Source organism: Erpetoichthys calabaricus, chromosome 1, assembly GCF_900747795.2.
Source record: "Erpetoichthys calabaricus chromosome 1, fErpCal1.3, whole genome shotgun sequence".
Lineage (NCBI taxonomy): Eukaryota > Metazoa > Chordata > Cladistia > Polypteriformes > Polypteridae > Erpetoichthys > Erpetoichthys calabaricus.
Window position 1 is genome coordinate 166,567,656 of NC_041394.2, and position 26,048 is coordinate 166,593,703.

The 26,048-nt window shown below is 39.6% G+C and overlaps 1 protein-coding gene across 1 annotated transcript in view; it reads left to right on the top strand.

Annotated features, from left to right (window-relative positions):
• The window catches only part of tbk1 (TANK-binding kinase 1), a 217,115-nt gene that overhangs the window by 152,224 nt on the left and 38,843 nt on the right, over positions 1–26,048 (top strand). Inside the window, exon 13 of the mRNA XM_028808250.2 lies at positions 22,622–22,700. Within this exon, the coding sequence (XP_028664083.1) occupies positions 22,622–22,700 (79 nt within the window). The remainder of the gene's footprint in view (positions 1–22,621; positions 22,701–26,048) is intronic.

A 26,048-nucleotide genomic window follows, 5' to 3' on the forward strand; every position in this document is an offset into this window, starting at 1 on the left:
TATATATATATTATATATATATATATGTATATATATATATATATATGTATATATATATATAGTATATATAGTATATATATTATATATATATATATATATATATGTATATATATATTGGGGCTCATCAAGTGTAGGTACCTTTGCTTCCCCTTACGAGGATTGAAACCTCGGACTTCAGTGCCTGAGAGAAAAATCTCTGATGTTGCTCCACCGCAGCTGGTTTAATTACTTGACAGGGTGAAGATCAGAGTATTACATTCATAGGTCTGAATTGCAATCCAGTTATTTGTATGGTTACCCAGTAGGTACACCTTGCTAGTACTGGGTTGGACCCCCTTTTGCCTTCAGAACTGCCGTAATTGATTTATCAAGGTGTTGGAATCCTCTGGGATTTTGGTCCATTTTGACATGATACCATCACACAGTTGCTGCAGATTTGACGGCTGCACATTCATGATGCAAATTTACTGTTCCACCACATCCCAAAGGTGCTATTTAGGATTGAGATCTGGTGACTGTGGAAGCCATTTGAGTACAGTGAACTCATTGTAATGTTCAAGAAACCAGTTTGAGATGATTTGAACTTTGTGACATGGCGCATTATCCTTCTCAAAGTAGCTATCAGAAGATGGGTTCACTGCAGTCATAAAGGGATGAACATGGTCAGCAACAATAATCAGGTAGGCTGTGGCATTTAAATGATGCTCAGTTGGTACTAAGTGGCCTAAAGTGTGCTAACAAAATATCCCCCACACTATTACGCTGGAACCATTGATACAAGGCAGGATGGATGGATGCATGCTTTCATGTTGTCGATGTCAAATTCTGACCCTACCTATCTGAATGTCACAGCAGAAGCCAAGACTCATCAGACCAGGCAACATTTTTCCAGTCTTCTATTGTCCAGGTTTGGTGAACCCATGTATATTTTAAGCCTGTTGGTAACTGACAGGAGTGGCACCCAGTGTGATCTCTTGCTGCTATAGCCCTTCTGTTTCAGATTTCGATGTGTTATGCACTCAGACATGCTCCAGTGCATACCTTGGTTGTAACAAGTATGCTTTTTGAGTTACTGTTGCCTTTCTATCAGCTTGAACCAGTCTAGTCATTACCCTTTGACCTCTGGCATCAACAAGGCATTTTTGCCCAGAGAACTGCAGCTCACTGGATATTTTCTTTTTTTCAGACTATAGTCTGTAAACCTTAGAGATGGTTGTCCATGAAAATCCTAGTAGATCAGTAGTTTTTGAAATACTCAGAACAGCCCATATGGCACCAACAACCATGCTGTGTTCAAATTCACTTAAATCACCTTTCTTCACCATTCTGATACTCGGTTTGAACTTCAGCAGGTCATCTTGACAATGTCATGTCTAGATGCATAAATGCATTGAGTTGCTACCATGTGATTGGCTGATTAAATATTTGTGTTAACAACCATTTAAACAAGTGTACCAAATTTCTCATTCAGCTAAAAAAAACTTTACATCTAAGACAGTAGGTATAAATATAAGAAATAACATTTTTATATAAAAATATTTAGGGGTTAAAAAAACACACACACAAAAACTGCCCCAAGCAAAAATGCTCTGACATATTTGATTGAAATTAAGTGATGTTGTTTAAAAAAAGACAATTAACTGACATTTTATTTTAATTTGTTAATACTGTATTTGTCATTAATGATGCTCCAGTGGGTGGAAAATTCTAAAGCACCATGTCCCTATTTCACCACTGCCCTGTGCATGGATTTATGGGGTTTATTCAAATCAATGACATCTGCAGAACTGAAGTAAAAGGAGGAAAATTTGGAGAAGCTCTAAGAAGGAACATTTTAATAAGTGCTTGACACGTGCCGTGGCTATGAGCACAGTCAATTTTGCTCAACTTACAGGTGTTGGTCATAAAATTAGAATATCATGACAAAGTTGATTTATTTCAGTAATTCCATTCAAAAAGTGAAACTTGTATATTAGATTCATTCATTACACACAGACTGATGTATTTCAAATGTTTATTTCTTTTAATGTTGATGATTATAACTGAACAACTAATGAAAGTCCCAAATTCAGTATCTCGGAAAATTAGAATATTGTGAAAAGGTTCAATATTGAAGACACCTGGTGCCACACTCTAATCAGCTAATTAACTAAAAAACACCTGCAAAAGCCTTTAAATGGTCTCTCAGTCTAGTTCTGTAGGCTACACAATCATGGGGAAGACTGCTGACTTGACAGTTGTCCAAAAGACAACCATTGACACCTTGCACAAGGAGGGCAAGACACAAAAGGTCATTGCTAAAGAGGCTGGCTGTTCACAGAGCTCTGTGTCCAAGTACATTAATAGAGAGGCGAAGGGAAGGACAAGATGTGGTAGAAAAAAGTGTACAAGCAATAGGGATAACCGCACCCTGGAGAGGATTGTGAAACAAAACCCATTCAAAATGTGGGGAGATTCACAAAGAGTGGACTGCAGCTGGAGTCAGTGCTTCAAGAACCACCATGCACAGACGTATGCAAGACATGGGTTTCAGCTGTCGCATTCCTTGTGTCAAGACACTCTTGAACAAGAGACAGCGTCAGAAGCGTCTCGCCTTTGGACTGCTGCTGAGTGGGTCCAAAGTTATGTTCTCTGATGAAAAGTAAATTTTGCATTTCCTTTAGAAATCAAGGTGCCAGAGTCTGGAGGAAGAGAGGAGAGGCACAGAATCCACGTTGCGTGAGGTCCAGTGTAATGTTTCCACAGTCAGTGATGGTTTGGGGTGCCATGTCATCTGCTGGTGTTGGTCCATTGTGTTTTCTGAGGTCCAAGGTCAACGCCGCCGTCTACCAGGAAGTTTTAGAGCACTTCATGCTTCCTGCTGCTGACGAACGTTACGGAGATGCAGATTTCATTTTCCAACAGGACCTGGCACCTGCACACAGTGCCAAAGCTACCAGTACCTGGTTTAAGGACCATGGTATCCCTGTTCTTGATTGGCCAGCAAACTCGCCTGACCTTAACCCCATAGAAAATCTATGGGGCATTGTGAAGAGGAAGATGCAATACGCCAGACCCAACAATTCAGAAGAGCTGAAGGCCACTATCAGAGCAACATGGGCTCTCGTAACACCTGAGCAGTTCCACAGACTGATCTGCAGTAATCCAGGCCAAAGGAGCCCCAACTAAATATTGAGTGCTGTACATGCTCATACTTTTCATGTTCATACCTTTCAGTTGGCCAACATTTCTAAAAATCCTTTTTTTTGCATTGGTCTTAATTGATATTCTAATTTTCCGAGATACTGAATTTTGGGACTTTCATTAGTTGTCAGTTATAATCATCAACATTAAAAGAAATAAACATTTGAAATACATCAGTCTGTGTGTAATGAATGAATCGAATATACAAGTTTCACTTTTTGAATGGAATTACTGAAATAAATCAACTTTGTCATAATATTCTAATTTTATGACCAGCACCTGTATATATTATGTATCCCTCCCATCCCCCAACTCCTATCTCATCTGCAACATTGTACAAATGTGGCAATGAGGACTACTATTCACCATCAGGCAGTGTGCTGCTCTGGACAATTGCATCAGCACTCACAAAGTTTTAAATTAGAGCATCAATATAAGTAGTATGCCAATAAAGGTAGCGAAAGCTTTCCCTCTGGTGAAACAAGCGCAGTTACAAATGGAGAAAAATATTGTGCATCGCTGAAAATCGCATCGGTGAACCGGGGCACCACATGTCAGTACTTGAAAAGGTCCCCCCGACACAAAGACAGCCATCCAAGACCAGTAGCAACCTGTAATCCAAAAGTAAGTCATGACCTAGTGTAAAACATTGTCTTAGAGTACATCTTGGTTTGTGTTTAGACATGTTGCATTTATTAAGGACACTTTTCTCTTGTTTATTTAAATACCATAACCAATGTATATAATGTTGCCAAATACTTAAAGAATAGTCCTTTCTTTCTTTCTTTCTTTCTTTCTTTCTTTCTTTCTTTCTTTCTTTCTTTCTTTTTTTCTTTCTTTCTTTCTTTTTTCTTTCTTTCTTTCTTTCTACAGCCCCATCTCCACCCCTTAAAAGAAACTCCCAAACATCTTTTTTTTTTCCAGTAAGTTTCACCACTGCAAACTCGCTTGTGAAATGTAACGTAATCAAAAGGAAACTGCTGGTTTTCTTATTATTACCTATTATTGTTATTTTTGACAATCAATGCAGTGAGATTCTGGCAGCCAGACAGTGGGGGTATGTTGTGTTGTTATAGAGTACATAGCCTTGCATTTTTGAAAAAGCCAACACTGTTGTCCATCTGCATATTATTATTAACTTCGCAGTACCAATCAATGATCAGTGTTAAAAACACTTTTTGAGGTTAAAAAAAAAGAAAGGGGGGAAAATGCAAATTTAACTGATTGAGCCAAGCCACGATTGAACAGAATAAAGTACAGATTTTATCTATAGCTGATGGGTATGCTGTTTTTCAGAATGCAATAAGAAGAAAACAGAACAGTGCTTTTTAGTGAGTAAAAGTAAATAAGAACTTTTGTTGGTAGACATTTATTCAAACCCACTGTATCCTGAGGCAGTCCTAATTTGTAACATTGATGCTGATGGAAAATCTAGGTTTGTAGCAGTTTTTACCTTTGCCTTCATAATATTACTGAATACCACTATTGGTGCTGTCCTTTTTTAATAGAGAGATCTGCTGCAATTTCTTTCACACCAGCACCACCAAGGAATGCATATAGCATGTTCAACTGTACACAGTTCAAGCACATTAATAATATTATCACTTCGTTAAAAAAATACAAATATCATATACAGAAAATTACTTAGTTACAGAGTACTTCTGGCACACCCGATTAACCAGTAGCACTGTGACTAACCCCTGTTAACTTAGAAAATTTCCTGGATTAAACCAGGTGTTACACCTGGTTATTAAATATTTCCCAGTTATGAGAATCCTGTATGGTCTGTAAAGTTCCCAACTGTAGCCAGTATTTTTCTCATTTTCAAAACCTGAAACAAATTGTGTTGTTAACTAAACAATAATAAATCCTTTAAAGGAATGTTTTACTCTGTGCAAAAATTATATTTTATGTTGCTTGCCCCATGTAGTTAGTAGTGATGGCTGAGGGAACATTTTAATCGCATCTTTTCATTCAGAACTGAGAAAAAATGTGTATAATGTAATAGAAGCCAATAGTAACCAATGCTGCACAATTCCACATGATGGGAATGACTTTTTGAATTGAAGATGTGCCTCTCCCCCTTATTCATTAGTCAAGAGTCCTGTGTTCAATTAAAAAGAAATCATTCAAATGAGACATTAGGTTTCCTGATTATGATATGCGCTGATAATTCCAGGAGTAAATATTTTAGAATATTTTAGCAAGAAAGCACATATTGCTTATTTTGAGCATGTGACTGGACAACTGACATGTACAATATGTGTCATGAGTAATGTTAGATTGTATTTATTTTTTTCCATGGAAGTTTTTCATGTCATTTGCCATTGTGCAGCATTGGTCACCTTTTGTTTTTATTATACTGTATAATAAACCTTTTTCTTCCCATTCTACTTGAAATGATTAAAAAAATGTTGCCCACCGCTACAAACTACATGAGATATATTCTCTTAACTTAAACTAAAAAAAAAAAAAAGAAAAATATATCTTAAAACTAAACATGAATTTAAACAACAAAATGAAACAAATTTTGTAATGTGGATTTTTATGCTCAACTGCCAGCATACTCATTTAAACTGTGCAGATGTAAGTTTAGTTTAGAAAAGAACATGTTTGTGCATGAAATCAGTTGGCATATTCTTGGGGTTACATTGGTCATTTTCAGCTACCAGTCAAAACTGAGAGTGAGTAATGAAGCCTCATCAATTGCCAGTGACTTAATCAGAGGATTTCATTGGCCATAATTGAGCTTCAGCCACAGATGTCCCATTAGATGTCAGTGAGTGGTAGATTTTACCAAACTTAAGGAAAAGGAGCTAAAAACATGCAACCTGTTCTCTTGGTCAGTTTTGTCAAACTTGAGTAGCCACTCCTGGGGCCTCATGCATAACGCTGTGTGAAGAATTCACACTATAACATGGCGTACAGACAAAATCTAAAATGTTTGTATGCACAAAAAAATCCAGATGCATAAATCTGTGCGAACGACAACTTCCACGTTCTTCCGCTACATAAATCCCGGTCAGCGTGAAAGTAACGCACATGCACGCACCTGCTGTCCCGCTCCGTTTCCTCCCAGAATTACGCCTCTTTGAATATGCAAATCAATATAAATAGCCCTTAAGCTCAGTGTTCTGTGAAAAGGCAATAGCAAAAGCACGGGGGAAGTAGAAGAATTTCAGTGAATACCAAGTGGAGGCAAGGAAAAACATACTATTTGTTGGTTTAAACAGTGTTATAAACAACAAAAGGAAGTTGATCAAGTGACAGAGTGTCGGAGAAACTCGAAAGCTCAAGTTCACAAAGTCGCACCGTGCCCAAAATAAAAAAAGAAGTTGTCAGATATCAAAGTCACCGTGAAAAGGCAAGTCTAACCAACCGTCTGAGTGTCATATGAAAGCTTATTAGGGTACAGAGAAAAAAAAATAGGGACACAGTGGGGAAAAAGCTAGGCATGTCAACTTTAATCTCTAAATTTCCACTTTAATCATGTGGTTTATTTTGTCATTAAAGTAGAACATCATAAACTTCATCTTAAAATCATTTAATTTACTACTTTCTCAAATCTAAAGTAGCACGTTAAATTCTTTGTTTTATATTTGATCCTCTATGTACTCTGTGTGTGAATCACTACATGCTTCTTAAACCGGCTTTCTCTTCCTCCAACAGGACACAGAATCCATTACATTTGTGATATTACAGCTCTCTGAATAATTAAAATACTGAGATGTATACGTGATATCATTTTCATGATGATAGGAGTTAAAGCATGTTATTAAACATGGTGGTGCAGTGATTGTTCATGCCTCATGCAAGATGCTTGCTGCGCCGTGCGTGACCTTCGATGAAATAATTTATTGCAGCAGTACTGTCTCTTTCAAATGTACTAACCCCCAATTCCTGGCCTTACTTTTCTTTCTCCAAATACCCAGTCGCCTCACAATCAGCTCTGTAAATAAATGTTAAGCCATCTGTAAGCTTAGAACACTGATTCTTCAAAACTTTTAAGGAACATTGAAATTTCTTCGTAGTACATGTTAAATTATTCTATTCATCCAGTGTCGCACCAGTCCCAGCAAGAATACAGCGCAAGGCAGGAACAATCCGTGAATGGAGCACCAGCTCCTTGCTAGAGCTACGACACCGTGTCCTCACATGTTTATATCAATGTCAATTTATTTGTATAGCACATTTAAAACAACATAGTAATGCTGTGGCCAAAGTGCTTTACAATAATAGAATAAAAGAAAAACAAAACAATTAACATAAAACATAAATAGAAATAAAATATATGAACATAAAATAAAATACATAATAAATAGAAGTAATGTTATATACATTAAAAAAAATAGAAGTAATGTTATATAATCACAAAGAGGAAACCATCAGTATTACTGAAGGTCACGGAATGCAAGTGAATAGAAATGAGACTTTAATCTTGTTTTGAACAGTTCAATTGTAGACGACTCCTTTATATGATGAGGTAAAGAGTTCCACAGGCGAGGCGCTGCAGCTGCAAAAGCCCTGTCCCCCTTGGTTTTACACTTGGTACGAGGGACAACCAGAGACAGCTGACCAGAAGATCTAAGCACTCTAGATGGCTGATGTAAAACACACAATTCAGATAAATAGGCAGGAGCAAGCCCATGTAAAGATTTAAAAACTAGCAGCAAGATTTTAAAATCAATTCAAAAACTGACAGGCAGCCAGTGTAAAGAAGCTAAAATAGGAGAAACAGAGTCATACTTTCTTGCCCCAACCAGAAAGCAAGCGGCAGCATTTTGGACCAACTGTAACCTGTGTATCAGGGATTTGTTAATCCCAGAATACAGAGAGTTGCAGTAATCGAGGCGAGAAAAAATAAACGCATGAGTAGCTATCTCAAGATCCCTAGAAGATAAAAAAAGGCTTTATCTTACCTAATAGACAAAGTTGGAAAACGCAACTCTTGATTACAGAATTTATTTGTTTCTCAAAGAGAGGTTACTATCAAAGGTAACACCAAGATTGCGGACTTTGAGGTTTGGAAAAGACGGAGAAAGAGCCGAGAAGTCCAAGACCAATTTGGGCTTTAGCTGATGGACCCACTATAAGCACCTCCGTTTTATTTTGATTTAGATCAAGAAAATTATTAGCCATCCAGGATCTTAGTTCAGACAGACATTTGTGGAGTTGATTTGTTGTAGAGTTGCAGACAGGAATATAAACATGAGTATCATCAGCATAGCAGTGAAAAGAAATGTTAAATTTCCTAAAAATCACTCCAATAGGGTGAAGGTATATCTATATATATATATATATATAATTCACAAAGTCGACGCCAGAAGGGGAAGACACCCCATGAAAGCACGCACACGAAAACAAGACACCCATGAAAGCACGCAGGAAGAGGCGTGGATTCACTAAGCCGCCGACAAGTAGGAAAGAGCCTCGCCCACCAACTCTATGACTATTGGATACGACGACAACTCGCAGAGCCACGCCCACTAACTGGGACGCGACGCCTCGAAAAAAACGCCGTCATTTATGTTCATCTGTTGTACGCTACACATCGACCTCTGAGCCACCTTGAGTTGGGGGCAGCAAGTCTTTGATAGGCTGCAACAAAATGATGAAAGTACGGGCGCATTTTTTTACACAAGCTGTGTGTGTGTGTGTGGGTGGGTGTTAGTTAATTTGTTACTCGAAGGATTTCAAGATTTAATATGCACAGGCGGTAACACTGCAAATGCAGCCCAAACGAACCAAAAATCTTCCACAGTCTCCTTACTGTAAAGCAGCAACACTACCACTGCGCTACAAGACAGAGAATGCAGTTAAAGAATGCACCAGGCTCGATTTTACTTTCGCTTCTGTTTTGGACAACTGTGTCGTTCAGAAAGTGTTCACCTATCAATACATAATAATGCGGACAATATGATACACCTTGAGTTGGCCAAGAGCCACGAGTGTTTCAGCGGGTGTTTCCCAAACTCGGTCCTGCTGAACCCCTGTGGCTGCAGTGTTTTGTTCCAGCCAGATTCCTAATCATTAATGCCGGTGAGAACTCATCTGGGATAATCGGGTTTTCAAAAGCAGTCCCTGTAGCAGATTAGCTGGAGTGTAATAATCCGAGATGAATGCACACCTCCGCGCTGAGTGAAAACACAATATATATTGCTTGCAACAAAAATGATGAAAGAACGGGCGCATTTTTTTCACACAAGCTGAGTGGAGTGGGTGTTAGTTAGTTAATTAGTTACTCAAAGGAATTCAAGATTTAATATGCACAAGCGGGTTGGTAAACACTGCAAAAAACAGCCCCAAACCAGGAAAGACAGCTGGCAAAAGTTACCAACAAACTAAACGCCGGTGTGCATTGTATTACTGAAAGCAGCGTTACGGATTTTGCAAATGTTCATTTTTTTTCCCCTCTGCTTTAAAAAAACAATTGAAAAAGCAGCGTATACTACACCGCGGGTGGTTTGCAGCGTGGTAAAACCGTTTGTTTGTGACGGATAATTTGCTATCCACAGAGGGACGATCCAGGAAACCGAACCCACAATCTTCCACTGTCTCCTTACTGCAAAGCAGCCGTACTACTACCACCGCCCACAAGGCAGTTTTAAACAAGTTAATATTTATATTTTCTTACACATCACACACTAGAAGCTGCTGACGAACCCTTCTCTTCATTGTCAGTCTGTAGCTGCGAAAAAATAAAAGCAATACGAGTTTTAAAGACGTCATTCAAGTGTATCATAAGTTTCTGTCACGTTAATGAAAATGGCCAGGAGGATGTCACTAGAGAGGTGACTGTTAAATGCTTCGAGCTTCGATACGATTTCTGACACAATTGCTTCAAACGTGTTGATGGTTCGTGAGCCTTCACCCCACCCATCACTACTCACACGTTACTGAACGAGAAATCAGCAGACTAGTATGACAGATGGGGCGTAATGGGCGTCCTTCCCCTCTCCTCCGGATTTTTCAAATGTTAATTTTTTCCCTGTGCTTAAAAATCATTAAAAACCCAGCCTAATTATGCGGCGTATGGTACGCCGCGGGTTGGCTAGTAGAGAATAAAATAGGACCCAAAATGGATCCCTGAGGAACACCATATTTAAGAGGAGCAGTAGATGAAGAAGAGGAATTAAAAGTCACTGAAAAGTGTCTACCAGTTAAATATGACCTGAACCAGTTAAGAGCAGCCCCTTTAAGCCCAACAAGATGTTCAAGCCGCAACAGCAATATCTCGTGGTCAATAGTGTCAAAGGCAGCGGACAAGTCAAGGAGGACAAGGACTGCCGCATCACCTGAGTCAGTAATAAGAGAGATGTCGAACACTTTCAGGAGTGCTGCTTCACACTATGATAACGCCTAAAGCCAGATTGGTAGATCTCAAATAAATTATTTGAGTTAAGGTGATCAACCAATTGATTTTAAATAATTCTAGAATTTTAGCCAGAAATGGCAGTTGGGAAATTGGACGAAAATTGGGTAAAACTCCAGGATCTAATTCTGCATTTTTTAGACGGGGACGGACTGCAGCATGTTTAAAAAATGAGGGCACAACTCCCGAACTAATAGAATCATTGATAATGGCTAGTAAAGGTGGGCTCAACACATCAAAGGCTTCCACTAAGAGACATGATGGTACAATATCCAGAGGACTGGGGGCTGGTTTAAAGGTGTCAATAGTTCTTTTTAGCTGTGAAAGTGAGACTAGATCAAAGGATTCTAAGACAATGTCATGATTAACAGTAAGAAGTTCATAGCCCGTTTGAACAATGCCACGGCGGATAGTATCGATTTTGCTGACAAAGAATGATAGAAACTGGTCACATGAATGAACAATGCTATTTAATCCCATCGCAGAGTGAGAGTGAATGGCCGCATTAATTGAATTAAATAAGACCCTAGGATTCTTTGAGTGACGGGATTCTAAATCGGCAAAGAAGTTTTGTTTCGTTATCTTAACTTAATCCTGGAAATTGAAAAGAGAAGTCCTAAAAATCTGTTTAGAGACAATCAGTCCATCTTTTTTCCAACGCCGTTCAGCAGTTCGACAGGTGCGGCACAGTGATCGCGTATTTTCATTTAGCCAGGGAGCAGGTCTACCCTTATTACTGCGTATCTTGGGCGGAGCAATTGAGTCTAAAACCGTTTTACAGGAAGAATTAAATTTTACGACAGAATCATCGATACCATTATTTTGGTCATGCACATAAAGACTAGAGAAAATGGTTTTAAAATCAGATATAATAGAAGAATTTGGATGACTCATCATAAAATCGCCTTTCTCACAGATCTGCAAACACAAATGAAATGATCAAAGGGTAACTCCATCTGATATCGCAATAAAAATATAACAGAAATCAATGAATAAGCTTAAACTAACCCTACAATAACTAACTCAAACATAAACACCACCCCCACCCATACTCCAAAGTCTCCAGTCAGTCCACACCTGCGTTTAGCCTTGGTTCTGCCTTCAAAAAGTCGGCATACCTTTGTCACCCACAAAAGGCAATGTAACAGTTACACGCTTAAGTGATGTGACACTTGGTGCTGTATGCTGATTGCTGGCAGTGCTGCTCCCTCTGGACATTTGACCACAACACAAAATACATAGTTTGACAAATCATAAAGAAAACTGTTTTTTATGGAAGCCTGTTTCCACCAAAAACTTAAGAAAAAAAAAAAAGTAAGTATCTTATAATTATGACTTGGCATCTCATTATTATGACTTAGCATTTTGTAATTTCGATTTAGTATCTCATTATTACAATTTACAATCCCATAATTATGACTGTCTCGTAATTTCAGTTTACTATCTCAGAATTATTACTTACTATTCAAGCTTTCATTGGATAAAATGGTATCGCGTGATTGAACCATTTTTGGAGCAGAGCTTCCAAACCATAGTATCACCAATAGTCTTATTGAAGTCTGTTTCTTTATTCTTTTTTATCTTAATTTAATGATTTAATGAAAACTCAATTAAATATGATTATCCACAATGCAATATTTTACAAAAGCAGTGGATGTAGGGATTTGTGTCATTTTTGTATGATAATATATGTTTATATATAGTATGTAATAAGTTCATAGTAGGTAAGCAGACACTGACAACTAACCATACCTATATGGTGTTATGAAAACAAAACTGAATAATGATTAGTCCGTAAATGTGTCAGCAAAGTCTCCATCCTCTCAAGGGGGTTTCAGAAAGGTTACTCTAAAACTGAATACATTGGCTTCTCAGTGCAAGCCACCATTTCCCAATACAATGATTGCTGGTGCTGGGACCAAAAGTCACACTCTCTTCTAACTGATCTGCACAGAGTAACCTTTTTCTTATTTGCAATATGACTATTCTCTGTCCCTAGGACTATTCTTACTCTTTTTGGATAGCCCCTCATACTCAGTTACTGCATTTAAAAAGTGTCATGCAGTATGTTTTGCATCATTGTTTGTTTTGTGAGCTTCAACCCATGTGATTTTTTTCTTGAAAAAACATCTATAGCCATTTATTCCATTTCCATATATTGCAGCTTCAATTTATCATACCTGTCAATATGCCATACATAATTACTACTAATATATACTCTTGTGCAGAGCCAATTACTCACTTTCAAATCTATACCTTCACCAAATTGAATTTGTAAAATAACACACACAGTCTCTTGGTCTGTAATAAATCCATTAAGCCAATGTGTTTGGTGCATCCATTGATAGCTGTGGGAGTGCCCTAATGTTTGAAACGTTGTTGAATGAACGATTTTACATCTGTCTCATCACGTTTATTCTTGCATCTCCAAAGCTGCTTCTTGCATAAAATTTTTTCAAGACTACGTTGACTTATACAAACTCCATGCAGTTCCCTAAGCATTTCAAAATCTGTGTGTTTTTAAATCCAAGCCTGAGATATTCTTCAACCTGTGTGGATGCCTTAGCTGAGAAACCTTCTTTAAGATCACACCATAACTGGTATCGAGCACTTAGTGTTAAGGTATTCTTCAGGCCACCTGGAATACAACATATAAAAATATATATACACACGCACATAAATAAAGTTTCATGTGTATACATTTATACAAATCAGGAAAAAATACTGATTTACAATTTGGGGAGGCGTATGAGTAGGATAGTCAAGGATTGTTTAAACTAGGGAATGGGGGGGCAGGGAGTTTAGAACAGGCCAGGTTTAGATCTATGCATGGAGGTACAAACAATGGTGTAGAAATAAAAATGCATAGTAATGTAATTTCTAAACAAACATGTAAATGTAGAAGGAGTAACACCTTAAAAATAGCTTGCCTAAACGCTAGAAGTATCGAAAATAAGGTAAGTGAGTTGGAGTTGTATGTAGCAGATCATAATTATGATATTATAGCAATAACGGAAACCTGGCTAAATAACAAAGATGGGGATGAGTGTAACATAGTGGGATACACATTTTTAGAAAGGATAGACAGAACAGAAAAGGAGGTGTGGTTGATGTTTATGCCAAACAGAATTTAAATGTAAGACCTCTTCAGTTGGATGATGAGCCCCATCTTAGTGAGGACATGTGGCTTCGCCTGGAAAATATTAGGGAAAGACGTCTTACTTTAGTTTACAGGGAGATATTATAGTCATGGGGGATTTTAATTATCTAAATATTAACTAGGATAACCTTGCAGATGGAGGAGCACTAGAGGAGGAGTTTTTAGAAGTAATCAGTGACAGTATGTTAAAGCACCAACACTGGGTGAAGCTTGTGTGGATTTAGTATTTTGTCTAAGTCTAAGTAGGATACACTGGGATAAGCTTTTTAGTGTGGAGACAGTAGAGGAGCAGTGAAACGGGTTAAAAATATTTTATATGTAATGCAGGACAGATACATACCTAAATTTGGAATTACAGTGGAACCTCGGTTTGCGAGCATAATTCGTTCCGGAAACATGCTCGTAGTCCAAAGCACTCGTCTGTCAAGTGAAATTTCCCCATAAGAAATAATGGAAACTCAGATGATTTGTTCCACAACCCCAAAACTATTCATATAAAAATGATTAATACAAAATATAAAGTAAAAAATACATAAAACAAATTAACTTGCACTTTACCTTGAAAAGAATCATGGCTGGTGTGAGTGAGTTTCTAAACTCTTGTGGGATTGCACCCAACGGGATGACACGCTGAAGAGCGTCCCAAAGCAATCGCAGTCTCCCAGCGCTGTAGCAGTTCTCCGTAAAAGCGAATCCGAAAAGATCGCGGACAATGCTATAAGCGCCTGCTGTCAATGGGTGATACAAGGAACATTATAAATGTGCAGGGCCCTGCCTGACTGCTGTGTCTGTGTATAAATAACCACGCTGTTGCTGTATTCAAGCTGAATAAAGCTTGTGTTGCTAAAGTACTGAGACTCAGCTTCGTGTTTTAGGGTGCAAGACGGGGACCTCGCACGTCACAGCACACATGCGCCGCGCGCGTGCACACACACACGAGCGTGCACCGAGCACACATACACACACCACACACACAAGCGTGCACGCACACAGTCACAATGCTAATGGCTATAGTAAACACTGTACACTCGTACGGATGTTGACTATATGAGTGAGGCACGCGACTCAGACGGAGAATAGGAGACGATTGTCCACAATCCCGCAGTGAGAGAGAGAGGAAGAACCATCAGCTCAGTTGTGATCACATGACGCTCAGCAGACAAACTACTATACTGCAATACCTCGCCTCGTTTATCAAGTGAAAATTTATTAAAAATTTTTGCTCGTCTTGCAAAACACTCGTAAACCAAGTTACTCGCAAACCGAGGTTCCACTGTAATTGGAAATTTAAAAAAACTCCACAGTGGATTAATTAAGATTTAAAAAAGAAGTTGCAAAGGAAAAAACCTGCTTTATAAACCATATTAAGACTAATAACTGCAAAGTGAATCGTAGAGTGTATGAGAGCAACCATTAAGAAGGATATCAGGGAGGCTAAAATACAGTTGAAGAGAATATAGCAGATAAGGTGAAAGAAGACCCCAAGAGATTCTTTCAGTATTTTAGTAGTAAAGTAACAGTCAAGGTGGAGGTGAAGTGCATCAGAAACAGTAAAGGGGAATTAAAAAATACAGACAATGAAATAGCTAATGCCCTAAACTTAAATTTTTCTGAAGTGTGAGCAAGTGGATAACCTCCCAGAGGTAAATGTGACTACTAAGGAGGTACTGAGGAATTTGGAAATTGTAGAGGGAGAAGTAGTCAAGTCAAGTTGGGGAGAATGCACTGGTACAGTGCATTGCCGCAACCACTACACGACGAAACAACTCAGGATCCCAGTTTGCAATCCCCCAGGCAGACACGCGGTCCAGTCCCACCCTCCGGAAATGACCAGCCAGGTGTTACATGGGCGACCCCTTGGCCTGTTCCAGCCACTTGGGTCCCCAACAATGAGGATCTTACAAGCCAGATCACCCTCGGGGAAACGCGCCACATGGCCATAGTGCCGTAACTGACGTTCCCTCACAATGTAGGTAATGTGCCTCATTCTGAACTCCCATGAGCAACCGCTCATTCGACACAAAGTCAAACCAACGGTACCCAAGGATTCTCCGAAGAGACACAGTACCAAAGGAGTCTAGTCTTTGTCTCATGTCACTGGATAACGTCCATGTCTCGCAACCATATAGCAAGACAGGAAGCACCAGGACTCTAAAGACTTTGACTTTCGTCTTACATAGATATCGGGAGTGCCACACACCCCTTTCCAGCAACCTCTTGACCCCCTATGCTCTGCCAATCCATCTACTGACTTCATAGGAAGAGTCACCTGAGACATGAATGTCACTGCCAAGGTAAGTAAACCTCTCAACAAGGTCGACACTCTCTCCGCAAACATGCACACTGCTGATGGCTGTGCCCAAGAGGTCATTAAAGGCCTGGATCTTGTTTTTTTTATCCAGGACACTCACAAGCCCAGACACTCAGACTTCTCACTCAGTCTCTCAAGCGCCCTGATCAGAGCCTCCATTGAATCCACGAAGATCACAGCATCATCAGCAATGTCAAGATCCGTGAATTTTTCTTCACCAACAGATGCCCCTCAGCCGCTGGACCCCACGACCTTGCCCAACACATAGTCCATACAAGCATTGAACAAAGTAGGAGCAAGAACACACACCCTCAGACGAAATAAGCTGAAATCTAACAAATCCCCAGGACCAGATAATATTTACCCTTGAGTTCTTAAGGAGGCTAGTAAGTACATATATAAACCCTTGACACACATTTTTAGGAAGTCACTGCACACTGGAGAGATTCTGAAGGCCTTGAAAATGGCAAATATCATCCCATTATATAAAAAGGGTAACAGGGCAGATCCAAGCAACTATAACCCAGTAAGCTTAACTTGCATCACAGGAAAATTAATGGAAGGAATTATTAAGGATAAGATTGAACAATACCTAGCAAGGACAGGAGTTATTCTGAACAGGCAGCATGGGTTCAGAAGAGGGAGGTTGCATTTTACTAACATGCTGGATTTCTATGAGAAGGCAACAAAAGGATACGTTCAAAGTGGAGCATATTATATTATTTATCTTGACTTTCAGAAACCATTTGATAAGATGCCACATGAGAGGTTGGGCATCAAACTTAAAAGAAGTGAAAGTTCAGGGTGATGTTTTTACATGGGTGCAGAATTGGCTCAGACACAGGAAGCAGAGGGTGATGGTGCGAGGAACCCCATCAGAATTGGCCAGTGTTAAGAGTGATGTTCCACAGGGATCAGTGCTTGGGCCGCTGCTATTTTTAATATATTTAAATGATTTAGATAGGAATATAAGAAAGAAGCTGGTTAAGTTTGCAGATGATACCAAAATAGGTGGATTAGCAGATAATTTGGAGTCTGTTATATCATTACAGAAGGACTTGGATAGAATACAGGCTTGGGTAAATTTGTGGCAGATGAAATTTTAATGTCAGTAAATGTAAAGTATTACACATAGGAAGTATAAATGTTAGGTTTAAATACACAATGGGCAGTCGGAAAATTGAGAGTACACCTTATGAGAACGATTTAGGAGTCGTACTGGACTCTTAAGCTATCGACTTCCAGACAGTTTCAGAAGCCATTAAGAAGGCAAACAGGATGTTAGGTTATATAGCACAGTGTGTGAAGTACAAGTCCAAGGAGTTATGCTCAACCTTTATAATGCACTGGTGAGGCCTCATCTGGAGTACTGTGTGCAGTTTTGGTCTCCAGGCTACAAAAAGGGACATAGCAGCACTAGAAAAGGTCCAGAGAGGAGTGACTAGGCTGATTCCAGGGCCACAGGGGTTGAGTTATGAGGAAAGATTAAAAGAGCTTAGCCTGTACAGTTTAAGCAAAAGAAGATTAAGAGGTGACATGATTGAAGTGTTTAAAATTATGAAGGGAATTAGTACAGTGGATCGAGACTGTTATTTTAAAATGAGTTCATCAAGAACACGTGAACACGGTTGGAAACTTGTTAAAGGGTAAATTTCACACAAACATTAGGAAGTTTTCTCTTACACAAAGAATGATAGACACTTAGAATAAGCAAACCAAGTAGTGTGGTAGACAGTAAGACTTTAGGTACTTTCAAATCTCGACTTGATGTTTTTTTTGGAAGAAATAAGTGGATAGGACTGGCGAGCTTTGTTGGGCTAAATGGCCTGTTCTCATCTAGAGTGTTCTAATGTTCTAATATGATGCTCAAAATAGGATTCCCATTAATGGGTTGATAACTACCTTGTATTTGGTGCTGTCTCGATAGAAAAAAATAACAATAAATGTCTAAGATAAACTGGTTCCCTGTGCCATCTGCTGCGGAGCAATAGCAAGTTCAGTAATTTGGTACAAATATAAAAATTTATACAGATCCCTACAGAGCTGGTCAATCCATTAGGCAAAATAAACGGCTGTCAAGAGCAAAGTTTATGAAAGGTCAGGAGCACGCACTCTGGACACCAAAGGACACTATTTATGTAACTCAAGCGGCGCAGGTTCTGAACCTTTCAGAAAACCCCCATCTGAGCTATGGAACCTGAGTGGCTCCAATTGGGTAATTCAAGGACTCGAGGGACATGCCTTCTGCACACTGATTGGGATATCACCAAACCCACCCCTTGTGCTAGCACTGCATATGGGCTTTGACCAGAACTGCATTCATTCAGTGCTTTTATAAATTACTAGACAAAGAGCCCGTTTTGACAACGTAAGATGAAATGGGCACTAGTGGAATAGTAATATGTATAAGCACCACAAACCTGATATAGGTGTATTGAATGAATGCGTAATTGAATTAGAATGCGTAATTAGGCCTTGAGCTGTAGTCGAAATCGCCTTTCAGGCCTCTAGAGCTTTAATCGAAGTCGCCTTTCTCTTTGAATTTTTGCGGCCATAAATCCACCGCCTGCCGCGATGTTGGGGTTGGATGTCGGTCGAAGTCGCCTTTTCTCTTTGAATTTTCGCGGCCGTAAATCCGCCACCCTGCCGCAATGTCGGTCTCGTAAGGTTTTTTGGGCAGCTGCGCAGAAGGCGGCTGCGCATTCGGCTTCGGACAGACGTGAGTGAGTGAGTGAGGAGGCTGGCGAATTATGTATTAAGATTGCATTGCAGATAATCATTTTTAAATTATTCTTATTAAATCTTAAAATAAAACTCACCTTAGGATAAAGAATTGGACTTCTCATACTCAATAAGACTAATGTTGATGGTTTGGTATAGAAGTTTGTGCTCTAAAACTGTTCAAATTATGTGACACCATTTTGTCCAATGAAAGCTCGAATAATCTATACTAATAAAAGGCAAAGCCCTCACTGACTGACTCACTGACTGACTCATCACTAATTCTCCAACTTCCCGTGTACTTACAAAAGTTAGGCAGGTTTCATTTCGAATTCAAAGCGTAACGGTCATAACTGGAACCTCTTTTTTTGTCCATATACTGTAATGGAGGCGGCGGAGTCGCGTATCGCGTCATCGCGCCTCCTACGTAATCACGTGAACTGAAAACAAGGAAGAGCCCCAAAGAGCGCTGAAGAAAACATTCTCCGTCAACCCCCACACTCCCCCCGCCCTTCCACACATCACGGCATTTTCGTTAATGAAGTGATGTAATACTCCAGCTCCACCTTCTTCACAAGTTCATTCACCAAATTATTTGTCAATTATATTTCACAGTAAGAATTTACAGCACGACTCAAACGCGGGAACGAAGGTAAATGACGTTAATTGTTGAGTGTCTTTTAATGCTGTGTAAGCATACATATTAACACATGTGCAATTAAACGTGTGCATTTACGAGGTGATTTCTCAGGCTTAAAGCTCGCCTTTTATTAAAAAGGTAAAAGCAAACTGTTTTCATTCTGAAGGGCACAAACCATGTTGGATTTCAGCCCTTAAACGCCCAAAAATATCGGTACACCAGATAAATAAGCGCAACATATTATCAGTTGTATTGTATGCTTACAATACATATAGAAATGTGTTATCGTTAACTAATAGTATGGGATGGTGTTTTTCGACTAAGCTACAGATGCCGATGGAGACCAGAACTGCTTTGGAAAAATATGAACGCCTTGGGGCTGATCTGGAAGAAGGTAGCGCAGCGTTTTGATTTAAACGATTCCATGTCTTGGTGGGTTTGTGTAGCTTATTGTCAATATCTTTACACCTGTTTTTAAGACTTATTGACTGAAACGGGCTTTCACGAAAAAAGTTAGGGCTTTTGCTACAGGATACACCCTCCACAAGTTAAGGAAGTAAAAAATAAAGGTATATATTTCTGTTTTATTTAAACCTTTTAAGTTCGTATGCATAGCCACATTTGGCTGTTTTAGTTTTTTTTTTTTCTTTCTTCAGTAATATTTAATCTCCTTAAAGAAAAACAACATATGCATTTTACTTTTTTTGTATCTCTTTAGTAATATTTTAGTGTAAAAGGATAACCAGTATTTAAACCTTTTATGTTACTTTATAAAGTTATTTTACACAATGTTGAAAAATTAATAAGAAAGCTACATATTTTGGCAGCTGCTGCTTTAATTTTCAATGAAATGAAAAAGCTCTCCAAGAGAAAACCTCAATGAAGAAGAAACAGTTTGCACTATCTAAAAAGGAGAAACCCTCATTTATAAAGTTTTGCTGCAGATGACTTAACTGAAAATAAAATGAATAGTTCCCTATGTGTATAATACATATTTATCTATTTGACTTATGCTTTTATTCCAGCAACTTGCAACATCTGAGGTACAATTTGTTACATTACTTTTGTTTTTGCAGCACAGGCAGGTGAAGTGACTTCCTCAGGGTCACACAGTGGTGTCAGTACCAGGATTTGAACTGACAAGCTCTGGGTTTGCTGAAATATTACTGAAGAAAGAAAAAAAACGAAAACGGGCAAAGGGGGCTATGCATACAAATGTCCATCCATCCATTATCCAACCCGCTATATCCTAAATACAGGAGCCAATCCCTGCCAACACAGGGCACAAGGCAGGAAACAAACCCCGGGCAAGGTGCCAGCCCACTGCAGGGCGCACACACCCACACACCAGGGACAATTTAGAATTGCCAATGCACCTAACCTGCATGTCTTTGGACTGTGGGAGGAAACCGGAGTACCCGGAGGAAACCCAGACACACACAGGGAGAACATTCAAACTCCACGCAGGGGAAGCGAACCCGGGTCTCCTAACTGGCACCTTTCACTGCGCCACATGCCGCCCGCATACAAACCTTAAAAGGTTTAAATAAAAACAGAAATATATACCTTATATTTTTACTTCCTTAACTTGTGGAGGGTGTATCCTGTAGCAAAGCCCTAACTTTTTTCATGAAAGCCCCTTTCAGTCAATAAGCCTTAAAAACAGGTGTAAAGCTAAACTTGCAGCACCGCTATTCAATTACACTTGCCTAACGCCTCTCCTAAGGGGAGATACTGTGGGATCTAGGCATCAGTCAAAGCACCAATCACAGGCCCCGATTAGAAAGCGGGAAGCTGTGATTTGTCGTCTCCCTCCCATGTAACAATCACAGCCCGTGTTACAACGCACTATGTATGTATGTGTATATGTATATGTGTGTGTGTGTATGTATTTGTGAATATGTGTGTGTGTGTGTATATATATATATATATATATATATATATATATATATATATATATATATATATATATATATATACCCAGTATTTGGATGTGTATATGTGTATATATATATATATATATATATATATATATATATACATCCGCAGTAATGCGGGCGTTACATCGGTCTGTCGTGGTGAAAAAAGGAGCTGAGCTGTAAGGCGAAGCTCTCAATTTACCAGTCAATCTATGTTCCTACCCTCACCTATGGTCATGAGCTATGGGGTAGTGACTGAAAGAACGAGATCGCGAATACAAGCGGCTGAAATGAGTTTCCTCCGCAGGGTGTCTGGGCTTTCCCTTAAAGATAGGGTGAGAAGCTCAGTCATCCGGGAGGGGGCTCAGAGTAGAGCCGCTGCTCCTCCGCATCGAGAGGAGTCAGATGAGGTGGCTCGGGCATCTGATCAGGAGTGCCTCCTGGACGCCTCCCTGGTGAGGTGTTCCGGGCATGTCTAACCGGGAGGAGGCCCCGGGAAGACCCAGGACATGTTGGAGGGACTATGTCTCTCGACTGGCCTGGGAACGCCTTGGGATTCTCCCGGAAGAGCTAGAAGAAGTGGCCGGGGAGAGGGAAGTCTGGGCATCTCTGCTCAAGCTGCTGCCCCCGCGACCCGACCTCGGACAAGCGGGAGACAATGGATGGATGGATGTTTACATAACCTCTTTAACACACTTACTTCTCCGCTGCGAAGCGTGGGTATTTTGCTAGTAAGTTATAATTTTGAGAGACTAAATCCAAATTATGAGAGAGAGCCATAATTACAAGATAGTAAATCATAATAATGAGATACTAGGTTGAAAGTATGAGATACTAAGTCATAATAATGAGATTTTACTTTTTCTGGCAGAAAAGGGGGTTCCATAGTTTTTAGGTGTACAGTATGTAATTTTTAGAATGTGACGTTTTACAGATATGCATTACCATGTAATAAGTAGTCAATAGGCAAGGTATTTTAAGAAAGCATACACCCTCTAAACATGTTTTTTTTCTACATTAATGATACAGTAAAACACTGGAAAAGGGTTCGTTGTGCCAACTCATACAGATGTAAAGTTTAGATGCTTAAGTTAATTTATTTTCATTCATTATTTTTCTTATTTTCTGGGCAAAAGGTGACCTAGTGCATCTTTGTTTGTTTTATCGTCTTTTTATCTTCTTTCTTTCTTATCCCTGCAGTTGGTTGAAATGGAAAGTGCCTTACTGCTATGGTGATTATATAACAGTTTTAAAATAAGTATTTCCCTTTAAATTATAAAATTATTATATGGGTTGTGGGTGTTTTTTTTTCTAGCTATGAAGTATTGATGCAAGCCAGTCTGTTGTCATCAGAAATCAAAGAAATCCCAGAAATGAAAAAGACGATCATGTGTGTAAGTGTTTGAAACTGCTTCCACAGAATGTAAACTAAAACAAATCTCACAGCCCTTAACATAATAAAGTGAATTTAGAAGTTACAATAATGGTAAAAAATATCTGATTCTTTTACATATCAGCAGCAAAATGTTTTTAAATTGAAGACAGGAAAAAAGTTTTTTGTGTTTTGTTTTTTTCGTGTTTGTTGAAAAAAAAAGTATTATTAAGCAACAATCAGGGTTTGTAAAAGTCCATGAAGAAAACTGAGTGATAAGTACAAGTCTTGATGTCACTTACAAGTAAAATAGCTGTGTTAATGGAAAAAAGAACGATTTACTATAAAGGAGTAACTGCAACAAGAAATTGCAACTCTTAATAAAACAATATTACACTTGTAATACTAAGGACATCTGTTAATTTGAATTGGATGAAAGTTATGTATAACGAGAAGCTGCCAATACAAGTTAATGAAGGTAATAATATTTTTTTTTTGTATCATTTTTGCTGAAATGGTAACTAAGGACATGCTCTTGTGCTGTATCTTAATGAATGTTAAATGCATAATTAACTATATTTTCAGATGTTGTATTGTTAAAAATTACATACAGTGTAAAGAGGGAAATACATAACTTATTATCTAATCAAATTTGTGTTCACAAATTATTTGTCCCTTTGGGTTGCAGCATTGTGGAAGGGATGTGTCTTTCCAGTGTGCTTTTAAACTTTCTAATCACTTTGGGCCTCATGTATAAACAGTGCATATGCACATAAATGTTGTGTACGTCCATTTCCAAGCACACTTTGAGATGTATAAAAAACTAAACTTGGCGTAATGCCACGCATCTTTTCACAGCACCATCTCCTTGTGCGTACACAAGTTTCTGCTTGATTTTGCAAATGATTTTGCAAACTGGAGGCTCACAGCATCAAAGCAGAGGTACTGTTTCTCTGTGGTCTTCCTTTTTTCAGTTTCGCATTAATGACGCAGGATTTGACAAATACACTGAAATAAATTTCATATCATTTACAAATTTAATTCACTTGATTGTATTCATTATGTAATACTAAAATGTTGCATGGAATGGCCACACTATCTATCTATCTATCTATCTATCTATCTATCTATCTATCTATCTATCTATCTATCTATCTATATATATATATATATATATATATATATATATATATATATATATATAAATTCACTAAGCAGCGGACAGGGCACGCAAGACAACCATGGGATACGCACGACATAGCCACGCCCGCCAACTCACAGAGACCCGCCCACCAACTCTAAGAGCATGGGATGAGAATGCCTGCCCGCACTCCCGCCTGACTGTTACCAGCACCCCGCCCACCAACTCTAACACCATGGGATACGACGACAACTCACAGAGCCACACCCACCAACTCTAAGAATTCGCCAAGTCCATGGCAAGCAAGACGCACACAAGACAGAGCCACGCCCTCCAACTCACAGAGCCCCGCCCACCAACAATTCACTAAGCAGCTGACCGTGGCACACGCACGACAGAGCCACGCCCGCCAACTCACAGAGCCCCACCCACCAACAATTCAAGCAAGAGCGAAAGCATTTGCCAAGAATGTTTTCATTAATCTAGAACAAAAGTCGGAGGTTCGAAGACGATCACATACCGTCGTAGTTCCGATCATAAACGATGCCGACTGGCGATCCGGCGGCGTTTTTCCCATTTGTCTGATTAATTCCAATAACGAACGAGACTCCCTCCTGCTAAATAGTTACGCGACAAAAGAGCGGTTGGTGTCCAACTTCTTAGAGGGACAAGTGGCTTTCAGCCACTTGAGATTGAGCAATAACAGGTCTGTGATGCCCTTAGATGTTCGGTGCTGCATGCGTGCTACACTGAATGGATCAACGTGTGTCTACTCGGCGCCGAGAGGCGTGGCTAAGCCGTTGAACCCCATTCGTGATGGAGACCGGGGCTTGCAATTGTTCCCCACGAACGAGGAATTCCCAGTAAGTGCAGGTCATACGCTCGCACTGATTAAGTCCCTGCCCTTTGTACACACCCCCCGTTGCTACTACCATGGTCGGGTGACTTGGTGGATTATATGTAGAAAAGAAGCCGGAACTGCAAAGAATAATGGTAAGTCAGCGTGGCTCAGAGGTGCATGTGGACTGTACACAGACGAAAGCGACTCAGGTGAGGAGTTGGGGGTGGGCACATGAGCAGGCAGTGCATACTGAACGATGACTAAGAGATGACTAAGAAATCAGCAGACTAGAATGGCGGGGGGGCCGGGGCGGAATGGGCGTCCTTCCCTTCTCCCCCCGTTCCGAGCGCTGTCCAGCCCCGTCCCTCGCTCTGGGAGGTGGAGGCACGACGGCGGTCCTCCAGTTTTCAGTCACGGACAATTGTATGTTGCCCTCTCCAGAGTTCCATCTTTTCATTCACCTACAGTCGTATTCTCAAACCCACCCCATTTGGACAACTGTGCCTTTCAGGAAGTGTTCACCCCATCAATACATTATTATGCGGCGTATGCCGCAGGTTGGCTAGTTCTAAATACCATAGTTGCTTTAGCGTTGTTAAAGACATTAAATATGGAAGAATTAGAGAAGAGAGCACGTATTTATAGATGATGATGACTGGCTTCTAAGTCGATTTCCAAGAGCTATCCTGTTGGAGTTGTGTGCTGAACCGGCGTTGGCTTTACAACGACATACTTTGAGGAATTGTGCTCTACCTGTTCTGTTGCAAGTTCTGTCCACTCTCAGGATTTTAGCCACAGGAGCTTTTCAGTGTGAACTTGCTGACAATCGGGTATTTCACAAACATCACTGAGTTGTGCCATGCCAGCTGTATAGGATGGTATTATCCACTTGTCATCCACATAGATAAGATTTCTTTACACTGTGGTTGAACTGGCAAACATATAAGCACAATTTCCAGCCATGTCCGGTTTTCCAAATGTAATTGAAGCAGTCAGCTGCACGCACATTGCTATTGCAGTGGAACTGGACAAGTTACATCAGCAAGGGATGAATCACCAAAAGAATGAGCTGACATTACATCATCTATAGTAGGAGAGCCTATAAAAATGGCAGTTCCACACATTCACAGGTGCTTTTTCCAACTAGTGCGGCAAAAGGCAAGCAGTCCTTTTAAAGACAGCGAGTCACCTCAATGAGCCATGTATAGAGCAGAGAATCTATCTGTTGTGGTGCTTGGTACTGACACTATACTATAAAGGCATCTTCAGAGAATCTTTCAGAGTCCATATTTTTCTGCCTCTAAGGTATAATTTACTGAAATTAAGTGTGTTCTTGTGCAGTCAAAGAGCAGATATTTGGACATATAAAAATTAAAGTTGCAGAAAAC